This window comes from Echeneis naucrates, chromosome 12 (assembly GCF_900963305.1).
Source record: "Echeneis naucrates chromosome 12, fEcheNa1.1, whole genome shotgun sequence".
Classification (NCBI taxonomy): domain Eukaryota; kingdom Metazoa; phylum Chordata; class Actinopteri; order Carangiformes; family Echeneidae; genus Echeneis; species Echeneis naucrates.
The window spans coordinates 11723126-11741538 of NC_042522.1; the positions used below are offsets into that span (position 1 = coordinate 11723126).

Below are 18413 nucleotides of genomic sequence, written 5' to 3' on the forward strand. Positions count from 1 at the left end.
TACTACATGTAGTAGGCCTAATCATACACGTAATCACTTAGTACACCTGAAGTAGGAGACAATGAAATCTAAATAGGAAATTTATTGCATATTTCATTTAGGGTGGCATGTACTGTGTATTGACGTTATAGGTGGGAGGAGAGCAATGATTAAGGAAGCAAGTATGCTTTTGCGTATCTTCCAAAATCTACTGACGAGACCAATGAAATGTTTTTAATTTGATTGTGACACATCCAAGTTCTTGCAGAAATAAATGAAGCAACAGAAATACTTCTTAACCACATCTTTTTTTTCCTCACTGTGCTGTGGGAGCGCTATTTCCTGTCATCTCAGTTCAACCAAGTGTTTCAAAAGTCGCTCCTAATCATCGAGACATCATCAAATCAGATGTATGTCAGTTGGTTTAGGACGCTTGTGTGATTTGAAAATTAATTTGTTCCCGCAAACCACCGCGTTTTTGCAACACAAACATCACAGGGACAATGTTGGCCTCTGGGCGGGGGGGTGAGGGGGGTGAAGTCGGCGAAGAAGGAAACGAGGAAGGAAGCGGACAAGGAGGCAGAGGAGGAGACAGTGTGAGTGTTGGGACGGGACACCGCTTTGTTCAACAGTAGCGGAGGGCGGACGGGTCCGGAGGCTCTGGGCTGCTGGAAGCCTTAAAGACAATCTGTCGGGGCGGACTCTCCTGCCTTATCTTCGTCCGGCTGCGTTACTGCCTGCCCTGCGAACACTCGTCTGTCGTCGGCTCGGAGGATTTCTCTCAAGGGATGTCAAAGCGAGTCCGAAGCAGAGAGGTCTGCGCCGATTGCAGCGCTCCGGGTATGATGTCAAACACGGCTAGCTGTAACGTTAGCTAACCGGGCTAAGCAGCTAGCTGCGAGCTGAACTTAACGTCCGCTCGGCTGCTCCGGTTAACGTTACCAACAGCTCCTGAGTAATTAGCAGCTCGTTAGCGACGGGGCTAATTGGCTGGAAAGTCTCTTCCCGCGGAAACATTTGCTAACATGCCTTGCCTGTGTACTCACACGAACTTGTCTGAAAATGTCTTTGCATGTGAATGAATTTAACGGCGGTTTATGATAATCTATCGTTAACGTTTGTTTAGCTTAATTAGCTGCCTTGCTAACTTATCCATGTGATGATTGTTGGATGTGCGCAAAAACATAAGGAAGCAATTAACCTGCTGGGCTCCCGCTTCCCCTTTTTGGCTGTCAAGTAGCCAATCTCCATGTCTAGCAAGAATCGATTAATTGACATAAGTGGTTTAGTAAAACTTGTGTGTTACGCCATATTATATAACGTCAAACGTACGCATTAAGTAACACATTTTGCATTTTGTTCCAGAGCCACGTTGGGCCTCTGTCAACAGGGGTGTGTTGATCTGCGATGAGTGCTGCAGCATCCATCGAGGTCTTGGTCGACACAGCTCACAAGTACGACATCTGACTCATTCGTCGTGGCCACCCTCCCAGTTACAGGTGAGCAGACAGGGACACAACCTCAACACATGCAAACAAGTACAATCTATGCATCTTTGTTAATAGAGATCACACAGTCATACACACCATGAACTCATGGCAGTCCCGTTAAAAAAACGACAAAGTGCAAATGATCTGTTTTGCGGCTTCATCTTTTAGATGGTCCAGACACTATATGGCAATGGAGCTAATTCCATATGGGAGCATAGTCTTCTGGACCCTTCCTCCTCAGTGAGTGGGAAGCGCAAAGCAAACCCCCAGGACAGAGTTCAGTAAGTAGTTTCAGGGTTTTGACATGTCAGACCTGATTGACTTTTGCTTTTTTCTGATTGTGAGATAACTCTCTATTTACCAAATTGAATTTCAGAGCCAGGGAGCATGCATAATTGCCCTTCTGTACCATGAACATGATTCATGGCCAGTCAGTCTCAAGTAATTCTGCAAACTGAATTAAGTGAATCTGTTATCATGCAGATGGGGAAATGGACAACTGAATTAATGCTCAGTTAAATGCAAGGAGCAATATTATGATTGCCAAAAGAGTGAATGATATACTAACCTGTTTTTGAAGCAATGAATAACATTTTCCTTCTCAATCAAAAAAAAAAAAAGACTTATCTTTGAAGGAACAAGATTTAATATAGTCATCTACTGCCAGGTATATAAACACTGTGTCGGTCTGGACTCTGGCTGGTGGAGTAAAGGTAAATAGTCAGACCCACATAAACACAGCCCTGTTCAGTCTGACCCTTACACGCAGAGCCAGTGCATTCAATCATGAGACAAAAGACAGATGCAGAAAGAGTGTACGCATTGCACCAAACAGGAGACAGCTTTCCTTGATCTTAAATACAACTTGCAAGATGAATGCCATCTTAACAGTTGCATCCAATACAGGAACACCAAGAGCCTGTTATGAACCAAATCTTTATAAATGCATTTATTATTATTAATGGGTTTTTTTTGTTGTTGTTATTGTCATTGTCGTTGTTTGCATGTTATGAGAGCAACAAGAGACCACACCTGTTTCCTCTAGGAAGTAAAGTGTGTTTAAAAAAAAAAAAAAAAAAAGGCAATTCTGCTGCAATGGTTCAGGAATTGCATGGGTGAAATTAACTGGTTGATTAAAAGCAGACTTGGTTGCAACTTTGTCTTGTGCCCAGTTTGATTCCAGGATGCGTATTGTGAAAGACATAAGCTTACATTAATTCATTGTTTTGTTAGCATTAAAAACACAATGTTTTGTTTTGTTGTCAACTTCTCCATTAATTTAAGTCAGAATACTCCACTGTGTTGTAATTTGTACAGAGATATACTTGATTATATGACAATCTAGCGGGATAGATATTCTTTTTTTCTTGTGTGAATTTTTTACCCTGATTTAGAGGGAGTATTGGGTTTACAGAAGGGAATCTTATGGGAAAAAGCTACCTACATTTCTTTATTTAAGTCTCTAGACATAAGTCTCTGAAAGATAATTCAGAATCCTGTGTGGTGTTATGTAGAAATAATAATTTCCATGATTCATAATAATATGTAATAAAAGGATGTTTTATGTGGCATTGGCAATTCCTTTGGTTTTAGATATGCATAACTTTTGTTGTTTTCAGCCCCAACAAAACAGAGTTTATAAAGGCCAAGTATCAAATGTTGGCATATGTCCATCGCATGCCTTGTCGAGAGGATGACAGTGTAACCGCGAAAGACCTCAGCAAGGTGAGAAATTTCTGTGCTGTTTCTACATCGCTTATTTACAGACATTTATTAGGTGTACAAGTAACCCAGCATTCTCAGAAGAATAAGGTCTCGGAGATACTACTGTTCATATCTTTTTTCTTTTTTCTTTTTTTTTTTATAAGTCATTCTCTTGCTATTACTATCAAATAGTGTTGCCTGTCTGACCACATCGATTGAAAAAGCTAAGCATACTCTTTTTGGATTCATGCAATTATTATTATTATAATTTTTTTTTATTTCTGAAACATTAAATACCAGGTTGGCTTATATGAATCAGAATTATGCCTTTCAATAACCATTGGTAACTAAAACCAAATTCTATGATTGAGAAAATGAAGATAAGCACATAAATAATATATAAATACAGTGCTATAAGATATGGACACAGATATAAATGTAGATTTTTGTAGGCGTATATCATTCTGTCTTTTCTTTACCCCTAAAATTATGTTTATTTGTCTTTGCCCCTTTTTCCACAATGATGTATTATTGTCGCATTACTGTTTTCAGCAACTCCATTCCAGTGTTCGGACGGGAAACCTAGAGACCTGCCTTAGGCTTCTATCTTTGGGAGCACAAGCCAATTTCTTCCATCCAGTAAGTGTAGTTAAATGAACAACAAAACATACTGTGAAAGTTGACATGCTACTAATGCGCCATCATTACATTGTTTGGGAATCACAGGAGAAAGGAAACACCCCATTACACATAGCAGCCAAAGCTGGTCAGATGTTACAAGCAGAACTCTTGGCAGTTTATGGTGCTGATCCGGGGGCTCTGGACTCCAGTGGAAAGACCCCTATTGATTATGCAAGGTAAAGCCCGTTTTAAAATTTGATTTAACTTGTTTATTTGTTTCTTTGTTTTATACAAGGATTTTTTTTGCAGGTATGGTCAGTAGGAAGTCTAAACTGGTATTCTATTTCTCATTGGATTCCTTGAAATGATCCTAATTAGAGAATTTTATTGGCCACTGCTATCCCTCATTATTTCTCCCAAATATATTCTCATGATCACAAATTGTTGTCTACAGAAAAAAGCCTAGCATTTTGGGGGTTGACATAGCTATACTGATAAGGGCTGCAACCATTGCTTTAACAGATGCAGCCCAGCTCACAGGTGGCTTTGCTAAACAGGAAATGATGCATATCCTTTGGATATTTTAAGTACATAGAAAAAAAAAATAACATTAAATCGCATTAATGAAGAAATGCTGGACACTTGAGTAAAAGGTGGTAAACACACCCAAGTTAGAAACTTGGCAAACAGTGGCCAGCTAAAATATTTGGCATGCCTTCCAGTACAATGAACACTAGACACAGACCCTGTGGCATAATGTCATGAGTCTCACTAATTCAATCACCATATGACTAACTGAGACAGGATGGGAGGGGATGTGAGATGTGAGAATTCTGATAGCTTTTGATTGCTATTCTGCGTTCTGAGAAGTATGATAGCTGACTCGGGTTTAGCAATTTAGCAGCAGCTGGGATGAATGACCAGCAATAAAACATAGAGATAAAAAGTACAAGATAGTAGAGACCCGATATAATCTTAAGAGTTATTTTGATAAAGTTGAGCTTTGAGTACTTTTTTAAAGATATGAAGGTAATTTTACAAAATTGTAAAAATGATTTATTTTATGATTTTTATGATGATCTGGTATCCAGGCATGCCTGGGCTCGCTCAGTTAACATGACCAGCAAGGGACAACCAACCTACTTCCCACAACTTACTTGGAGTTAATAAACCAACATTCTACTTTAATTTAAAGATGTACTACATTTGGGCTTATTGTCTTTGTACTGTGAGGTAGTTCTAAAACACAACCTTTTTATTCCTAATCTGTGAAGACAAGCTGGGCACCAGGAGCTAGCGGAGAGGCTAGTGGAGATCCAGTATGAACTCACTGACCGTTTAACATTTTACCTTTGTGGTAGAAGACCAGGTAAGTGCAGTTTGTATATCAAACAGAGCTGTTGTAGAACATCGGAAAATTTTTTTTCCTTTAATAGCAATTACTTGTCATATCCCTGTTGTGTTGTAGATCATAGAAATGGACAACACTTCATCATTCCGCAGATGGCAGACAGGTAATGGCTATGCATTAAGTTGTAGTCATTTTCATCCTTGCTAGCTACAAAGGTTGTTCTGAAAATATTGCCAAATTCAAACATCAGAATCAGAAATAATTTTATTGCCAGGTATGTGTAAACATACTAGGAATTTGACTCCGGTGTATCTATCTTGTTTGACTTATCACTAAGCACTCAGATGGCTGCTTCACTGGTGGGGAGCGTGCATTATTAGTGAACCCCTCTGAGAATGTTCCCGACAGATAGGTTCCTTTTTATTCTGGGAAAAAAAAACAAAAAAAACAAAGGCCGGGGTCCGTTTCCCTGTGGAGAGGTCCAGTCTCTGGTCTGGTCTGGTCTTTTCTCTACCCTCTGCAGAGGTTTGGTCTCTGGTCTGGTCTAGTCTCTAGTCTCTGGTCGCCCTTCGGCCATCACTCGTTACCTATTAGCCTAGACATGTTCAGGTGCCCCCACCGGGAATTGAACTGCACCCTTCTTATTGCAGGGTGACAGCGACTATTTTGTTACTTAAGCAATATGTTCCTTTTATGCGACAGTTGCAACAGTTCACACTTGAATGTCTTTATTTGTCATTCTGTCTTGCAAAGCAGACTGGACTAGATCATGAGGATCCTTTGTACACCTATAGAGTGAAACAGAAATCATTATGAATCAAATTGTGAGATAGTAAAACATGCCCACCGCCAATTCCAAATAGCCATATTTTGTAAACATCAGGTTTCTTAGGCCCCTGGATACTCAAGAATGTTATATAGCTTACTGTATTTATTTTTTTCTTATGCTGCATGGGATGGATAAGAAATAAGTAAGTATGTTTGTAACTTTTGCCCTCATGTTTCTCCATGTTTGTGAAAGAAAATAATAAGTTCATTTATTTCTGTCTAAAGCAGCCTGGATTTGTCAGAATTTGCAAAAGCTGCAAAGAAGAAGCTACAATCAGTGAGAAATTCTACCCGTTCCTTCCTATGAGTTCCAAATTGTATTTTCTTTTTCATTTGCTGTAAAGTGATGTTGAAATTCTGCTTTATTTTTTTCTAGCTAAGTAACCACCAGTTTGAAGAACTTGCCATGGATGTTTATGATGAAGTTGACAGAAGAGAAACAGATGCTGGTGAAATTTTAAGACATTTTAAAATTGTGTTATATATATTTCGAATATTTTATCAATGCATTTTAAATTTTACATTGCTGTGTTCCCCCCCAGTCTGCTTGGCCACCCAGAATCACAGCACACTGGTAACTGACACCACAGTTGTACCATTTCTGCCTGTAAATCCAGAGTACTCATCCACCAGAAACCAGGTAAGGAGTTGCGTAATTATTTATTTATTTATTTATTTATTTTAAACTTGATATTCTCTTCTTTTTATGTTTTTATACGTTTGTTTTCTCAGGGCCGTCAAAAGTTAGCGAGGTTTAGTGCTCATGAATTTGCCACCCTGGTGATTGATATTTTAACGGATGCAAAACGACGACAATGGGGTAATTCATGTGATAGTCCTAAAGGTAGGAAACCTCCTTTTATGATTATTTTATTGTATAGAATTGCAAACCAACGCGCTTGCTGTAAACCAAATCAAGGCACATTTTCTTCCTGGTGCACAGAAAAAATTGTTTGGGTTAATAATGAGGTCCTAATTTTTTTCATTCAGTTCAGCAAAATGATATCTGATCCTTAGCTGTTTAACTAGCAGAGTGTGTTTGATCTACAATTTCGCAATGTTGTGTTTTTTCTTCAGAAACTGTGGAACTAATCCTTCAGGGAATAGACAGTCGCCATAACAGCGAGAGTCAGGACAATGACCAGCCTGATTATGACAGTGTGGCATCAGATGAAGACCCAGTACAAGAGGCCACTTGTGGTGACAGCTGCACTGATGGAAGGACCAAGGTTTGTGGGACTCTACTTTTAAGATTTATATTACAAATCTTGCTTTACTTTTTAAACTGGTCAAAATCCTAGTCTGATTTAACATTCTCCCCTGCAGAGCTCAGAGTCATCTGACCTCTCTGATGGACCAATCACCGTGCAGGAGTATATGGAGGTGAAAAGTGCGCTGACAGCATCAGAGGCCAAAATACAACAGCTCTTGAAAGTCAATTGCCACCTCAGTGAAGAGCTGCGGTTGATGCAGAGCAAGGTTCGTAAATTCACATGAAGTCAATAAGTAAAACTTTTTATTTAGATTTTTATACTTTTTATTTGCAGGTGGTAATTAGATCGGACACATTAAAATTCCAAGATTTATATTAAAGGGTCTAATGCACAGGATTGATGGTATCTACAACATCCCTCTATATTTTATGTCTTCTTGTGATATTGTTACAAAAGCTGGTTATTGATGTTACAACTGCAATATGAGTGAACATTATGGTAGTGCTTCAAACTTTCTTTAATTTGCAAGCATCAAAATGATGTGTATGCCAGACCAGCTCCTCCTCCTGGAGACCAGAGACATTTATTAATTTGATTTCCCCTAAGGATATGTCATATTAAGGATGCACCTGAATTGAAACTTGTGCCCTGTATGAATCTATGTTTCGAGTTTGTGCCTGCAGGGAACACTAGACCTTGAGAGATAAATTAATGAAAGTACCATAGGGATTCTACATCACTGCCATAACAGAGGAAATAGCTGCTATGTTTCTGGATGGGTGAAATTCCTGTGTTGATGGATAACACCCCCCACAGGAATATATGCTATGCTTTTCAGTTAGACAGCATAGTAGATTTAATGCATTTAATGTTTTAGTACTACGTTATAAAACAGAGAGCGTTCATCAGCAAACACAGGACCTTATGATGGACTATTGTAAATGTAGCGAACCATTAAATGACCACCTAAATGTGATAGATGGAGCTGTAGTGTATGTGCATCATTGGAGCTATCAACACAGTGATTACTGTTACAGAGTTCATTGCATGGAGCCCACATCAGCTCATGGAGGCATTAAGCTAAGTTCTGGCACACCATAACAACCCACGTCCATGTTATGGATATTTTATTCCTGGAATTTGGTGCTACTCACTTCCTTAGATCTTGGAATTTCCATAATTTACTTTTCCCCTTAGTCCACATTGTATAAATATAGATGTGCAAGTAGTTGCGGTATTATTTTTGCTCAAGTTATGAGGAAATCCCATCACCCCAACACAGTGGTAAGAATATTCTGGTTATTCCGCAAAGTATGCAAACGCCTGTGTGTTATTTGTTCTTCTCAGAATATATTTCCAAATTAAAAGTTGGTTAGCGGAATTTCAGGAAATTAGGTAGTTTTGAACAACAAAGCAGACTACACAACTATACCTCAGTGGCCTGATTTGACTCTTATCAGGATCAGAAAATCTTTGAATTTGTCAGGGGATCCAAAGTTTTAGAGCTGAATTTCTTTTTCTTGACACTTGGCTGAGAGATGGTGTTCTTAGAGTGTACTACCTCCTCCTGCTGGTTTATTTTCTCCTTAAACATACTGCTTTTCTTTAGTTCCTTTATATTTTTCACCCTTTTCGCACCCAGCAAAACCTCAATTAGTGATACATTAATTCATTCATCTTCAACTGCTTATCCGTTTCCAAATCATGGGGGTGATACAGTGGAACCATAATTCAGTTATCTATACACTAATTAACCTTTAAAATTTGCTTTTGAAATATTCATGTCTTGTAAGATAAAGGACTAAAGTGTGGCCTACAGTCCCTTTTATGTTTCCCAGGAAACGTGGGTAAAACTTTACTTGATATTCCAAAAGTTAATTTGTTGACTTAATATCCTAATTTATATGCACATAATAATACTGTTAGAAAGTTTAGCAAGTTCTTGCCCATCTCTCTTTTTGAAACTGAAAAGTGCTTTTCATCTAAATAAGGGCAACTGCTCCTTCAGCATTTTCTCAGGGAGTCATGCTTCAGGTGTTGATGTCAACAGACAGTGTCAGCATTTAATTTGCAAAGAAACTACCCTTTTGTTGTGTGAAGAACTTAGAAGGGAAACCAAAGACAAAACAAGTGAGGATGAATGCCACATAGCAGAATAGCTTTTCTTCTGCTGTAGCCACATTCTAACCTATTGTTGATGTCAGGCATTTGAGAGCTCGCCCCCTGACTGATTGAAGTTAAGTTTTATTTCATTCTATGCAGTTGAACTCCCTGCAGACTGAGAACACAACACTGCGATGGCAAACCCCCAGCGGGCAACACTACCTCCAGGGGCCCTTTGGACGACACCCACCCCGCGGGGGTCGTGCTTTGTCAATGTATGAGACAGGTTCTTCTCCAAAGCAGTACCCCCAGCGAGCTGAGACAGCCCGGCATGAGGATGGAGTCATTTTACAACCATTTCCAACCAATGTAAGCACAGAAGCCCCAATGTTCCTGCTGGATAGTCCTCAAAGGGGTACAAAATAATGATGCCTGGCTTGGGGCTGGTGTTGGTTTTTCATTCATTCATTCATTCATTCATCCATTCAGTGATTCATTGCATCTCAATAGAGTATGCTCTACTTGGTTTGAACCCTTTCTAGATTGGGAGGGGCCCTTTGGGGACGGCTGCTTCCTCTCTCCCAACCTTCCCCTCTTCCCTGTCCTGGTCGTGGGACGAGAGATCTCGAAGGGTTAAGTACAGAAGTGTAGTGGCGGCCCCAGGGGATGATGAAAACTGTCCCACTGCTTGATCCCAGTGTTTTCTCCCCTGACCTATGTCTTCAAACTGCTATTTATCAGTATCACCTTTCTGCATGCATGCACCACAGTGCCTCTGCCAGAGTTCAGGTACCTGAACATCTCCAGCTTTTTCTGTCCATTGGACCTCAACAGAGCTGCTGCTTACTCTAGAAAACAGGAGAAGTTATGATGAAAGGCCCAAAAAGCTGTTTGAATGATCAGAGAACATGGTTGAATATACAGGAAAAATTAATAACCATCAAAACACGCGTTTAAAAGCTATAGCCTCTGATAAGAGGGCAGACAGGAAATGTCAGGCTTTCTTTGCATCTACTAATCGCATCCACTGCAGCACTCACTGTGAAACCACAGTGACTTTCTGGTATGTTTTCTGTCTTTTTCAATATATATGCATTGAAACCAAATGTCTGACACTGATCATGGCTTTATTTTCAGAAACGCATGATTCTGACTTGTATGTGCCTACAGCTGTTCCTGTGATACCTCTGCTGTACCTCAGTTATACAGTACATTGTAATTGATGGTAATCCATTGGTGTGTCTACAGGGTTGTAGTTTGGAAGGACAGACTACCATGCTGGAGAATGATTGTGACATTACACCCAATCACGCTGAACTGGGGGAGACTGAGTAAGACCCTTTTTTAAAGTTAACTTTGATGTAATTGGCTGTAGATTTTACTATCATTGATGTTATTAATTGATTTATTTTTTTAAGGGGATCATCTGTTAGGATATACAAATAACAAATACAAATTAAAACATTTGTTGAATACCAACTCTTGGTATTTAAGTGCCTTATTGATTTTTAGATAAATACAAAGCAAAGAAGGAAAAATAAATAACTAAAATGTTGTGGCAGACAACATTATAGTACCAAGCCTGAAAAGTTAGGAAAGTGAAGTCATGTGAGGGATGGGATAAGTATTAGTTATTAACCAGACCAATGTTAGTTTGACAGAGGCCAAGAAAGATGCCTAGATTTGTACAAACTGTCTGTGGAGCGGTAGGACTTTCACCCGTCTGATGTAAGTTACGGTTGCAAAAAATCAACATAAGAAAGCACCATCCAATTCGTGCATCATCTACCACATGTTGTGCTTTTGCAATTTACGTATTTGTTTTGCAGACTGTAGTCATCACTGTTGGCTATTTGTTGAGCAGCTATAAAAGAGATGCATCCATTTAGCTAATCCAATATCTTATTTTATAATTATGACTACTCTATAGGAGACCATCTAACAGGCACTGAAATGTAATGACCAGCCTTTTACTCAGTTGTATTTTTCAAATAACAAACCAAGCAGCAGTGTATAGTTATGGTAGTTCACTTTATTCATAGTTGGTATACTGCAAATCAAGAAAAGAAATCTCTATCTAAAATGGAACTGTGTTTGTTAATGACTGGAATATTGCCTCCAAGATACTTCTTTTTTTTTCCTCCAAACTCCTTTGAAGACTTAAAGTAGTAAGCAGAGATTAAGCATTTTTTCTTTGCTTATCTAGCAGCCCTCTTCCAGCTTGTGATGCTGTGGATCCAGAAGAAGGTGAGGAAGATGCCACGCTACCATGCACAGAGGACGTCATCTGTAAGACAGAGCAGATCACCAAGAACATACAAGAGCTACTGAGGGCTGCCCAGGAGACCAAACATGAAAGGTAGTTTGATCTGATGATCGATATGTAAGGAATAAATACTATAATTGATAAGGGATAAATCATATTAAGAATTTTTGTGTGTGCCCTGTCAGACCATATAATTCAACTGTGCCTGTATTTCTGTCATTTTGGCTGGGTTTTTACTAGATGCTGTACTTCTGTCTTAGCTGCTTCTAGGTCAGTGGTTTTCAATAGTTATCCTCAGGGCCCTGCTACTTTTGTACATTCTAGCCAGCTAACTGGAAACTAATTTTCCCCTGATTTGCAAGGTGAATGTTGTAGGTTCCCTGATATGGAAAACTAAAAGAACCTTGGTTCCCAATACTGGGATTGGATGTTCTTGAGCCTTGACTGGCTACTGTGCCTATGTACTGGGAACCCTGTATCTGCTGGTGTTAGGCCATGTGTCTTTTAATGCTGCTGACAGCAAACATCACATGATCATGGTCCCCTGTGACCTGCCAAATCCACAACTTCGCAGTGAGGTTTCCTGGAATCAGCCATTTGTTAATGTATTGCATTTATGCAGTTAAACATTACTGCAATATGTTTAAGATTGCATTTCATCAGGATGGGATATATTTACCTTTTTACTCTTCTTACTCTTTCCTCTGTGAAAAACTTCGAGGTTTAATATTTCATACCATAACACCACGAATGCTCATAGTTTCTCATGACAGCATGCACAGGCATTATAAATCCTGAAGTCATACACTAATCCTGAAGTCATACACTATTTTCAGCCTTACTCCTTTACATATTTTATCACGCTATCAAATACATGCTGTAGATTTGCTGTAGATTTGTATCAGTCCGTCATTTGATGACACAGACAACCAGTCAATTTAACCAGCAATACTGAAGTTGTGGAGGTATGTTGTTAATCTGTGAATGACCTACATTGTGTACTTTAAACAAAGGAAATATGCCCTCAGGCTTCTTTTTAAGGTTCTTGGTGGGGAATGTTTGCAGTAGCTTTTGCCATCAGTTGGTTTTTTTTTAATACAGCATAGGAGAGGCTGATCACCCATTCATCCTTTTTTCCAACTATACAACAGCTTTTTGCCTTGCTCTGAAAAGATCTGCATGGCTGTGACAGAGATGGCCACCCTGTTTCCAAAGGTAAGACGACGCCTACCAACAGCATGACAACCCTCCCCCGAGTAGTTAAAGGACTTTGTTTGTGTGGAAACAGCCAGGGGTAATCCAAACAGACTTGTCTGGATGAGTTGGCCGCGTTCATTACATTACCTGGTTTTCCATTGATTGGATTACTTTATTTTATGTTTCCTCAGACATAAATACACACACAAACACATAGTCACACACACACACACACACACACACACAGTGCCCCTAGGCCAACTAGTCACAATGAGAGTTAGTTTATGGACATTGTCATTGGAGTCCCTTATTGAGTTGACTTATCTCCATTACCCCATTCCACAGAGGCCATCCTCAGAGACCGTGCGAGGGTCTCTGTGTCTGCTCACATCGAGTGCCAGTCGGCTACATGGAGAGTGCCAGAAAGCTGCAGATCACAGTCCTTGCCCATCGGACATCCAGCTGGTCACTCAACAGGTCATTCAGTGCGCGTATGACATTGCCAAAGCTGCCAAGCAACTTGTCACTGTAACAACCAAAGAAAATAACAACTAACTAAAATCCAAAGACATTTCTAAGACACCCAGATTTGTTTCATCAATAATATTGCTAATTTGATTTTACTCATTTAACTTGATGTTTTGTTTTTTACATAATCGCGGTGTAATCATTTACATACATTGAGATGTGAAACTCTGGGCGGCAAAAAAAACAATTAAAACAATTATAGATGAACTTATTCATTAAGTTGTTTTGTTCAATGGTGTATGGACTAAACAAACATCTCTAAAGATACTGGACAAAATTGGTTAGATATAACGATCAGAGCAAAAAGCAGGCAAGCCTTATACGTTGTACTTTCTTAGTATTTTAGTAGACACCAGAATCATCAGTTGTGATCCTTGACTCTTGTATCTGGTATGACTGAGCTATCAAAGAGGACCAATAGTCTGCAAGACGCTGGGCATCAGTGATCAGAATAGATAAACTTCCATCTAATCCAGTGACATTGGTCTGTTTTACTGAAGCCATTTTATGTTGTTTGGTTGTGATTTGCTTTGTTTTGTTTTTTTTTGTTTTTCTTTTCTTATCCAATGACAGTGTTTTGAGCTTGAATTATTGTGATGCCACTTGCTTAGAGTTTAAATGTTTGTTTAGTAAGCAAACTGTGATATAAAAAAAACAACAACAAAAAAACAGCTTCAGTGCATTGAGAACCAGGTCCAGCAGTACCAAGAGGGTGCAAACTCTGATTCCATCCAGTCCCTGCATGCTGGTTTAAGATGTGTTTGTAAGAGAGGAGGTTTCAGTAGTTTTTGGAGTTCTGTTACAGCCATACTTCTGATGTGTACGCGCATGAATGTGAGTGTGTGTGTGTGTAAGAGAGATTGGGTGTGTATTTTTCAGATGACCTCAATGGTCTGTGTGAAATCCATATTGAATCAATTTTAATAGCATTATGCAAACATATAAGATGTATGTATCCATGTAATTCTTTATCAAAATAATCCAAATGCTATTCTATTTATAAATTGTATGTCATACCTCTAAGAAAATACCAATGTTTATTTTCATAAGCTTTTGTTTAACATGATGCTCCTCACAGGCTAACTTTTGTTCTGAGGTTTGGGACGTCTCAGCAGGCAGTTAGTTATAGGCAAATTGTGATCTCTGTTTATTTGATGTGGTGCTGTAACTCCGGTGTGTTAGATGCTGCCTCTTGTCAAAAGCGTACCACTATGGTTTACAATCAGTGATAAAGTAAATGTGCCCTCTTAGATAGAGTACTCGTTGCAGAACCAGGGTCTGATGTGCCACTCATTGTGAGCCAGAGGTTTGGACCAGGGGTGGAAGGACAACTACAATACCATTCACTTCACACAAGTGGAGCACAGATCATTCAGTATTATGCAAATAGAAGTGACACTGTATAGTAACTGTATAGTTAAATATCATTGACATTAAAGAGCCGGGGTGTGTATGTGTGTGTATATAGATATATAGACATGCATATATATATGTGTGTGTCCCTCTCTTAAGCAGTTCTACTAACAGTGATGCTTTTCAAAATGAAGACCGTGTATAAGGAGGCTGCTTGTGGAAGGAAAAGTGTCTTCAGTTTTCTTTTTTATTTTGTTACTTATTTTATGTTTTTGTATTTTCCTGTATTGATGGTGAACTTGTTATGCAGACTATTTTTTTTTACCACCAGGTATTTTAATTGACCTAATTTGGATCACTTTAATTAGCTTTAAAATCTTATTTTCAGCCTCGAAAACAAGGCCATTATAATTTTTGCTGACAGTCACTGTCGAGATAAATACTAAAACATACAGCAAGAAGAAAACAGTCATCACAGCCATTACACTATAATGTCTCATTAAAGTTTGGCAACACTGGCCAAGAAACAAATGCTGTTTGTAAGACGGATAACGTGTTGCTTCTTTCCAAAGTTAGACGGTCCTGTTCATTCATTAATAAATATCCTGTCCCAGCCCTGGTCTGAGCCTGTCGAGCCTCCCACTGCCTCTGTGTTTGAAACAATCCCTGCCTTAGGTATAATAAAGTATAATTCATACCTCAAGTCGGCCCGCTGTGTTTTGTTGACACTGTAGTACTTTTTATTTTTTATTTTTTTTTATCTCCCACCTGTCGGAGGAGCAGCACAGTGATCGCGGCTGCCGGCGCTCCTCCTCCCACCGACAGGAAGGGAGTTCCGGGTTCTCTCCAGCCGACAGCAGCTCGATCCTCCGGCGGCTGCGGTGCTGTCCACACGGCCGGACCATGTCTCTGCTGCTGGACAACCAGTTCCGGGAGCTTCCCGCGGACAAGTCGGTAGACACAAAGTTATTCTTGGAGACCGTTTCTCACATCCCTTTATTTTTTGGTGAGTACTTCTGGTCTGACTCGATGAGCTGAGCTTTCCTCGGTTTGTTGGAGACGCTCAGGCGGCGCTCTGGTCCGGTTCGGTTCACAGACCCGAACCTCATCACGTCGGTTCAGATGGTTCAGATGGTTCAGATGAACTTGTGGGCTGATCCGGCCTTGGAGGCTCGGTGAACCAGCTGAAGCCTATAGAGAAACTCTTTGTTGACTCATTGAACAGAGCACACATTGACCCCATTGTGAAGGCTGATCTGTGTCCCCCTCCAGCCAGGGGACGTGTGATGGAGTCATTCATATTTTATTGCTTTGGTCTCAAATTTCTGTTTCTCTTTCAGACTGCTTGGGATCTAAAGTGTTTTCAGTCATCAAATCCGACATCAACGGCAATATAACGGTAAGATACAGGCCAGCCTGTTTGTTTGTTTTAAAGTTATGGTTCCTGAAACACTTGTGTATTTTCATACCATGATTTAAATGTGAGCATCGGTGTGTTGGTGAAGCTTCCCACTTCCAAACTCAACCCACTTGCACTTTCTCAGAAAATTAGAGCAGTGTATCTCCAGGATCCTGTAAAATACGTCACCCTGCAACACATCCTGGAGGCAGAGAGGGAGGTCCATGGAGCAGAGTGGCCTAAAGTTGGAGCCACATTAGCTCTGATGTGGCTGAAAAGGTGAGCAGTCCCTGAACTCACCTTTATGTCAGACTGTATTTTAAACTCTCGGCCGCTCTGTTGACATATATATGAATATTGCCTCTCCCCTGAAGGGGTCTCCGTTTCATCCAGATCCTCCTGCAGAGTTTGGTAGACGGAGACAGAGATGAAAACAACCCCAACCTAATCCGTGTCAATGTCACCAAAGCCTACGAACAGGCTCTGAAGAAATACCACGGCTGGATTGTGCAAAAGATTTTCCATGTGAGGAAAACTCAAAGCTTGGCATATTTGAGACAGTATTATTTGAGATAATGTGTTTGTATTGGAGTTTCTAATGCATCCATTTAGTTAAGTTTCTCTTGTTTCTCATTTTACATGATGAGAGTTATTTATTAAACCTTCGTGTGAACCGACTTCCAACTTCTGATCATGCAACTTTTTTTTTTTGTACTTTCTCTTTTGCAGGCAGCGCTACTGGCAGCACCCTACAGATCAAACTTCCTGAAGGCGCTGTCGAAGGGAGAGGAAGTGAAAGAGGAGGAGTGTCTCGCAAATGTGCATCAGTTCCTGGTTAATTACACAGCCACTATAGATGCCATCTATGAGATGTTCATCAATCTAAATGCAGAGCTGGACTACACTGTTTGATGTCCCAGGACATAACTGAATTGGAGGTACACACACTTTGTCGTGACAGATGAGTCCAAAAGTGGTTTAATCGCATTGTTTTAATTTTTCCTCTGTGTGTGCTATTTATTAAATTGATTATGCCTTACTAAATACCAATACTGTGTGTTTGGTTTTAAACTAATGCATTTGTCTTTCTGTTTTTTCAATCAATCTAGCAGCATTTCCATTCTTGTGTGGAATTACACTTTTAAATTTAAATTAAATTTTTAATTAAGTTTTAAAACTGTTATAGCCACAGTGCTTCTCCTAGTGATCTTAGCGAGTTGCTGCTTTCATCCGGTTCAAATATGAAGAGGAAATTATGACACTGTAAATGATGTTATTAACTTTTCAGTTACTGCTAAACATTCAGTTTTTCTCTGCCTCTATAGTTCTACAAATGGCTCAGCCATTAACCTGCGAGCAACAGCCCCAGAAGTAATTCTGAAATTGTAGCCGTACATTTCTTGCTGTATAATAATAGCCGGAATCCACTGAGTGCCTTGGTGTTACAAAATAAATATATAGTCCCTTTGTAGTATGCTCGGAGCATTTCTGTTTCAGATGGACAGTATTTAGCTTCTTTTACTTTTCAAGTCTGTGTTTTAATCACAGAGGTGTTGTTCTTTTATTTGTATTGCTCTGTATTTATGTTGGAAACCCATTAAAGTGTGTCATGACATGTCGTGCACATTTACTGGTAATTTATTCATTTGACAAACATCTTAAGAAGTGTTTGTTTCTGGATATACTGCTCTTATCAGATTTGTTACAACAGTAACACTTGATTAAGAATAAGAAGTGTCAGATTGTATCACTCTTAAGGGTGCTGCTCGTTAATTCCACTCTAGAGGGTGATATTTTCTTGCTTTTCTCTATCAATCGCATTTATGTTGCAGCAGCATGAGACACGTGAAAATGTAAAATGATGAGAATCATACTGCTGTTTTTTTTTTTTCTTTTTTTAAACAGATATAGCTCAAGTTTCAGTCAAATGGGATTTTAAGTAGCTCTTAAAACTGTTTTTATATATGCCTGGTTTCCTGGTGTGTGTGTGTGTGCACACATATATACACACACACACACCTCGCCATTTTTTTCCCTCCAAACATTAACAGTAAATCCCCTCTCCCTTCAGTGTTTCTTAATCCTCCAAATCAGCCAAGCTCTTTTTCTGCCCATTCTTTCTTATCTGAAGTGTGTCCCAAAGAAGCCGGAGTGGCTCTGGTTCCTCTCCCAGAGAAGCCCAACCTGAGCTAATCGTCTCTGAGCGAGAGCAAGAGGAGCATGTCTGTAATTCTGTAGGTTTTATCAGAGGAGCATCCTGGTCTGTCCCAACTGGTAGGTAGGACGGAAAAGCTCCCAGCAAAGACGGGACACAATGGGACCTTATTTACAGCAAAGCCTCAATGACAAAACCACTGACCTTTAACTCTGAAATATTTAA

The 18413-nt window shown here is 39.6% G+C and overlaps 2 protein-coding genes across 4 annotated transcripts; both read left to right on the forward strand.

Annotated features, from left to right (window-relative positions):
• Positions 1 to 609: 609 nt before the first annotated feature.
• On the forward strand, positions 610 to 15324 carry LOC115051891 (ARF GTPase-activating protein GIT2-like). 3 transcript variants are annotated; one of them, XM_029515655.1, is made up of 20 exons: positions 610 to 819; positions 1345 to 1478; positions 1638 to 1750; positions 3089 to 3194; positions 3726 to 3812; positions 3900 to 4030; positions 5069 to 5163; positions 5263 to 5308; positions 6199 to 6250; positions 6350 to 6422; positions 6516 to 6613; positions 6706 to 6817; positions 7051 to 7202; positions 7300 to 7452; positions 9450 to 9659; positions 9833 to 9922; positions 10539 to 10621; positions 11497 to 11649; positions 12708 to 12771; positions 13099 to 15324. In XM_029515655.1, the coding sequence occupies exons 1-20, from the start codon at positions 768 to 770 to the stop codon at positions 13306 to 13308; spliced, it is 2214 nt and encodes a 737-aa protein (XP_029371515.1). In that variant the 5' UTR covers positions 610 to 767; the 3' UTR covers positions 13309 to 15324. The 3 variants fall into 3 exon arrangements, with proteins under 3 accessions (XP_029371515.1, XP_029371516.1, XP_029371517.1); XM_029515656.1 differs by having other exon boundaries at positions 6202 to 6250; XM_029515657.1 differs by lacking the exon at positions 9833 to 9922.
• Positions 15325 to 15472: 148 nt separating this feature from the next.
• Positions 15473 to 17648, forward strand: LOC115052228 (glycolipid transfer protein-like). Its single transcript, XM_029516238.1, has 5 exons — positions 15473 to 15640; positions 15975 to 16033; positions 16179 to 16312; positions 16408 to 16558; positions 16763 to 17648. Exons 1-5 carry the CDS (start codon positions 15538 to 15540, stop codon positions 16943 to 16945), a joined length of 630 nt encoding a protein of 209 aa, XP_029372098.1. The 5' UTR covers positions 15473 to 15537; the 3' UTR covers positions 16946 to 17648.
• Positions 17649 to 18413: the final 765 nt, after the last annotated feature.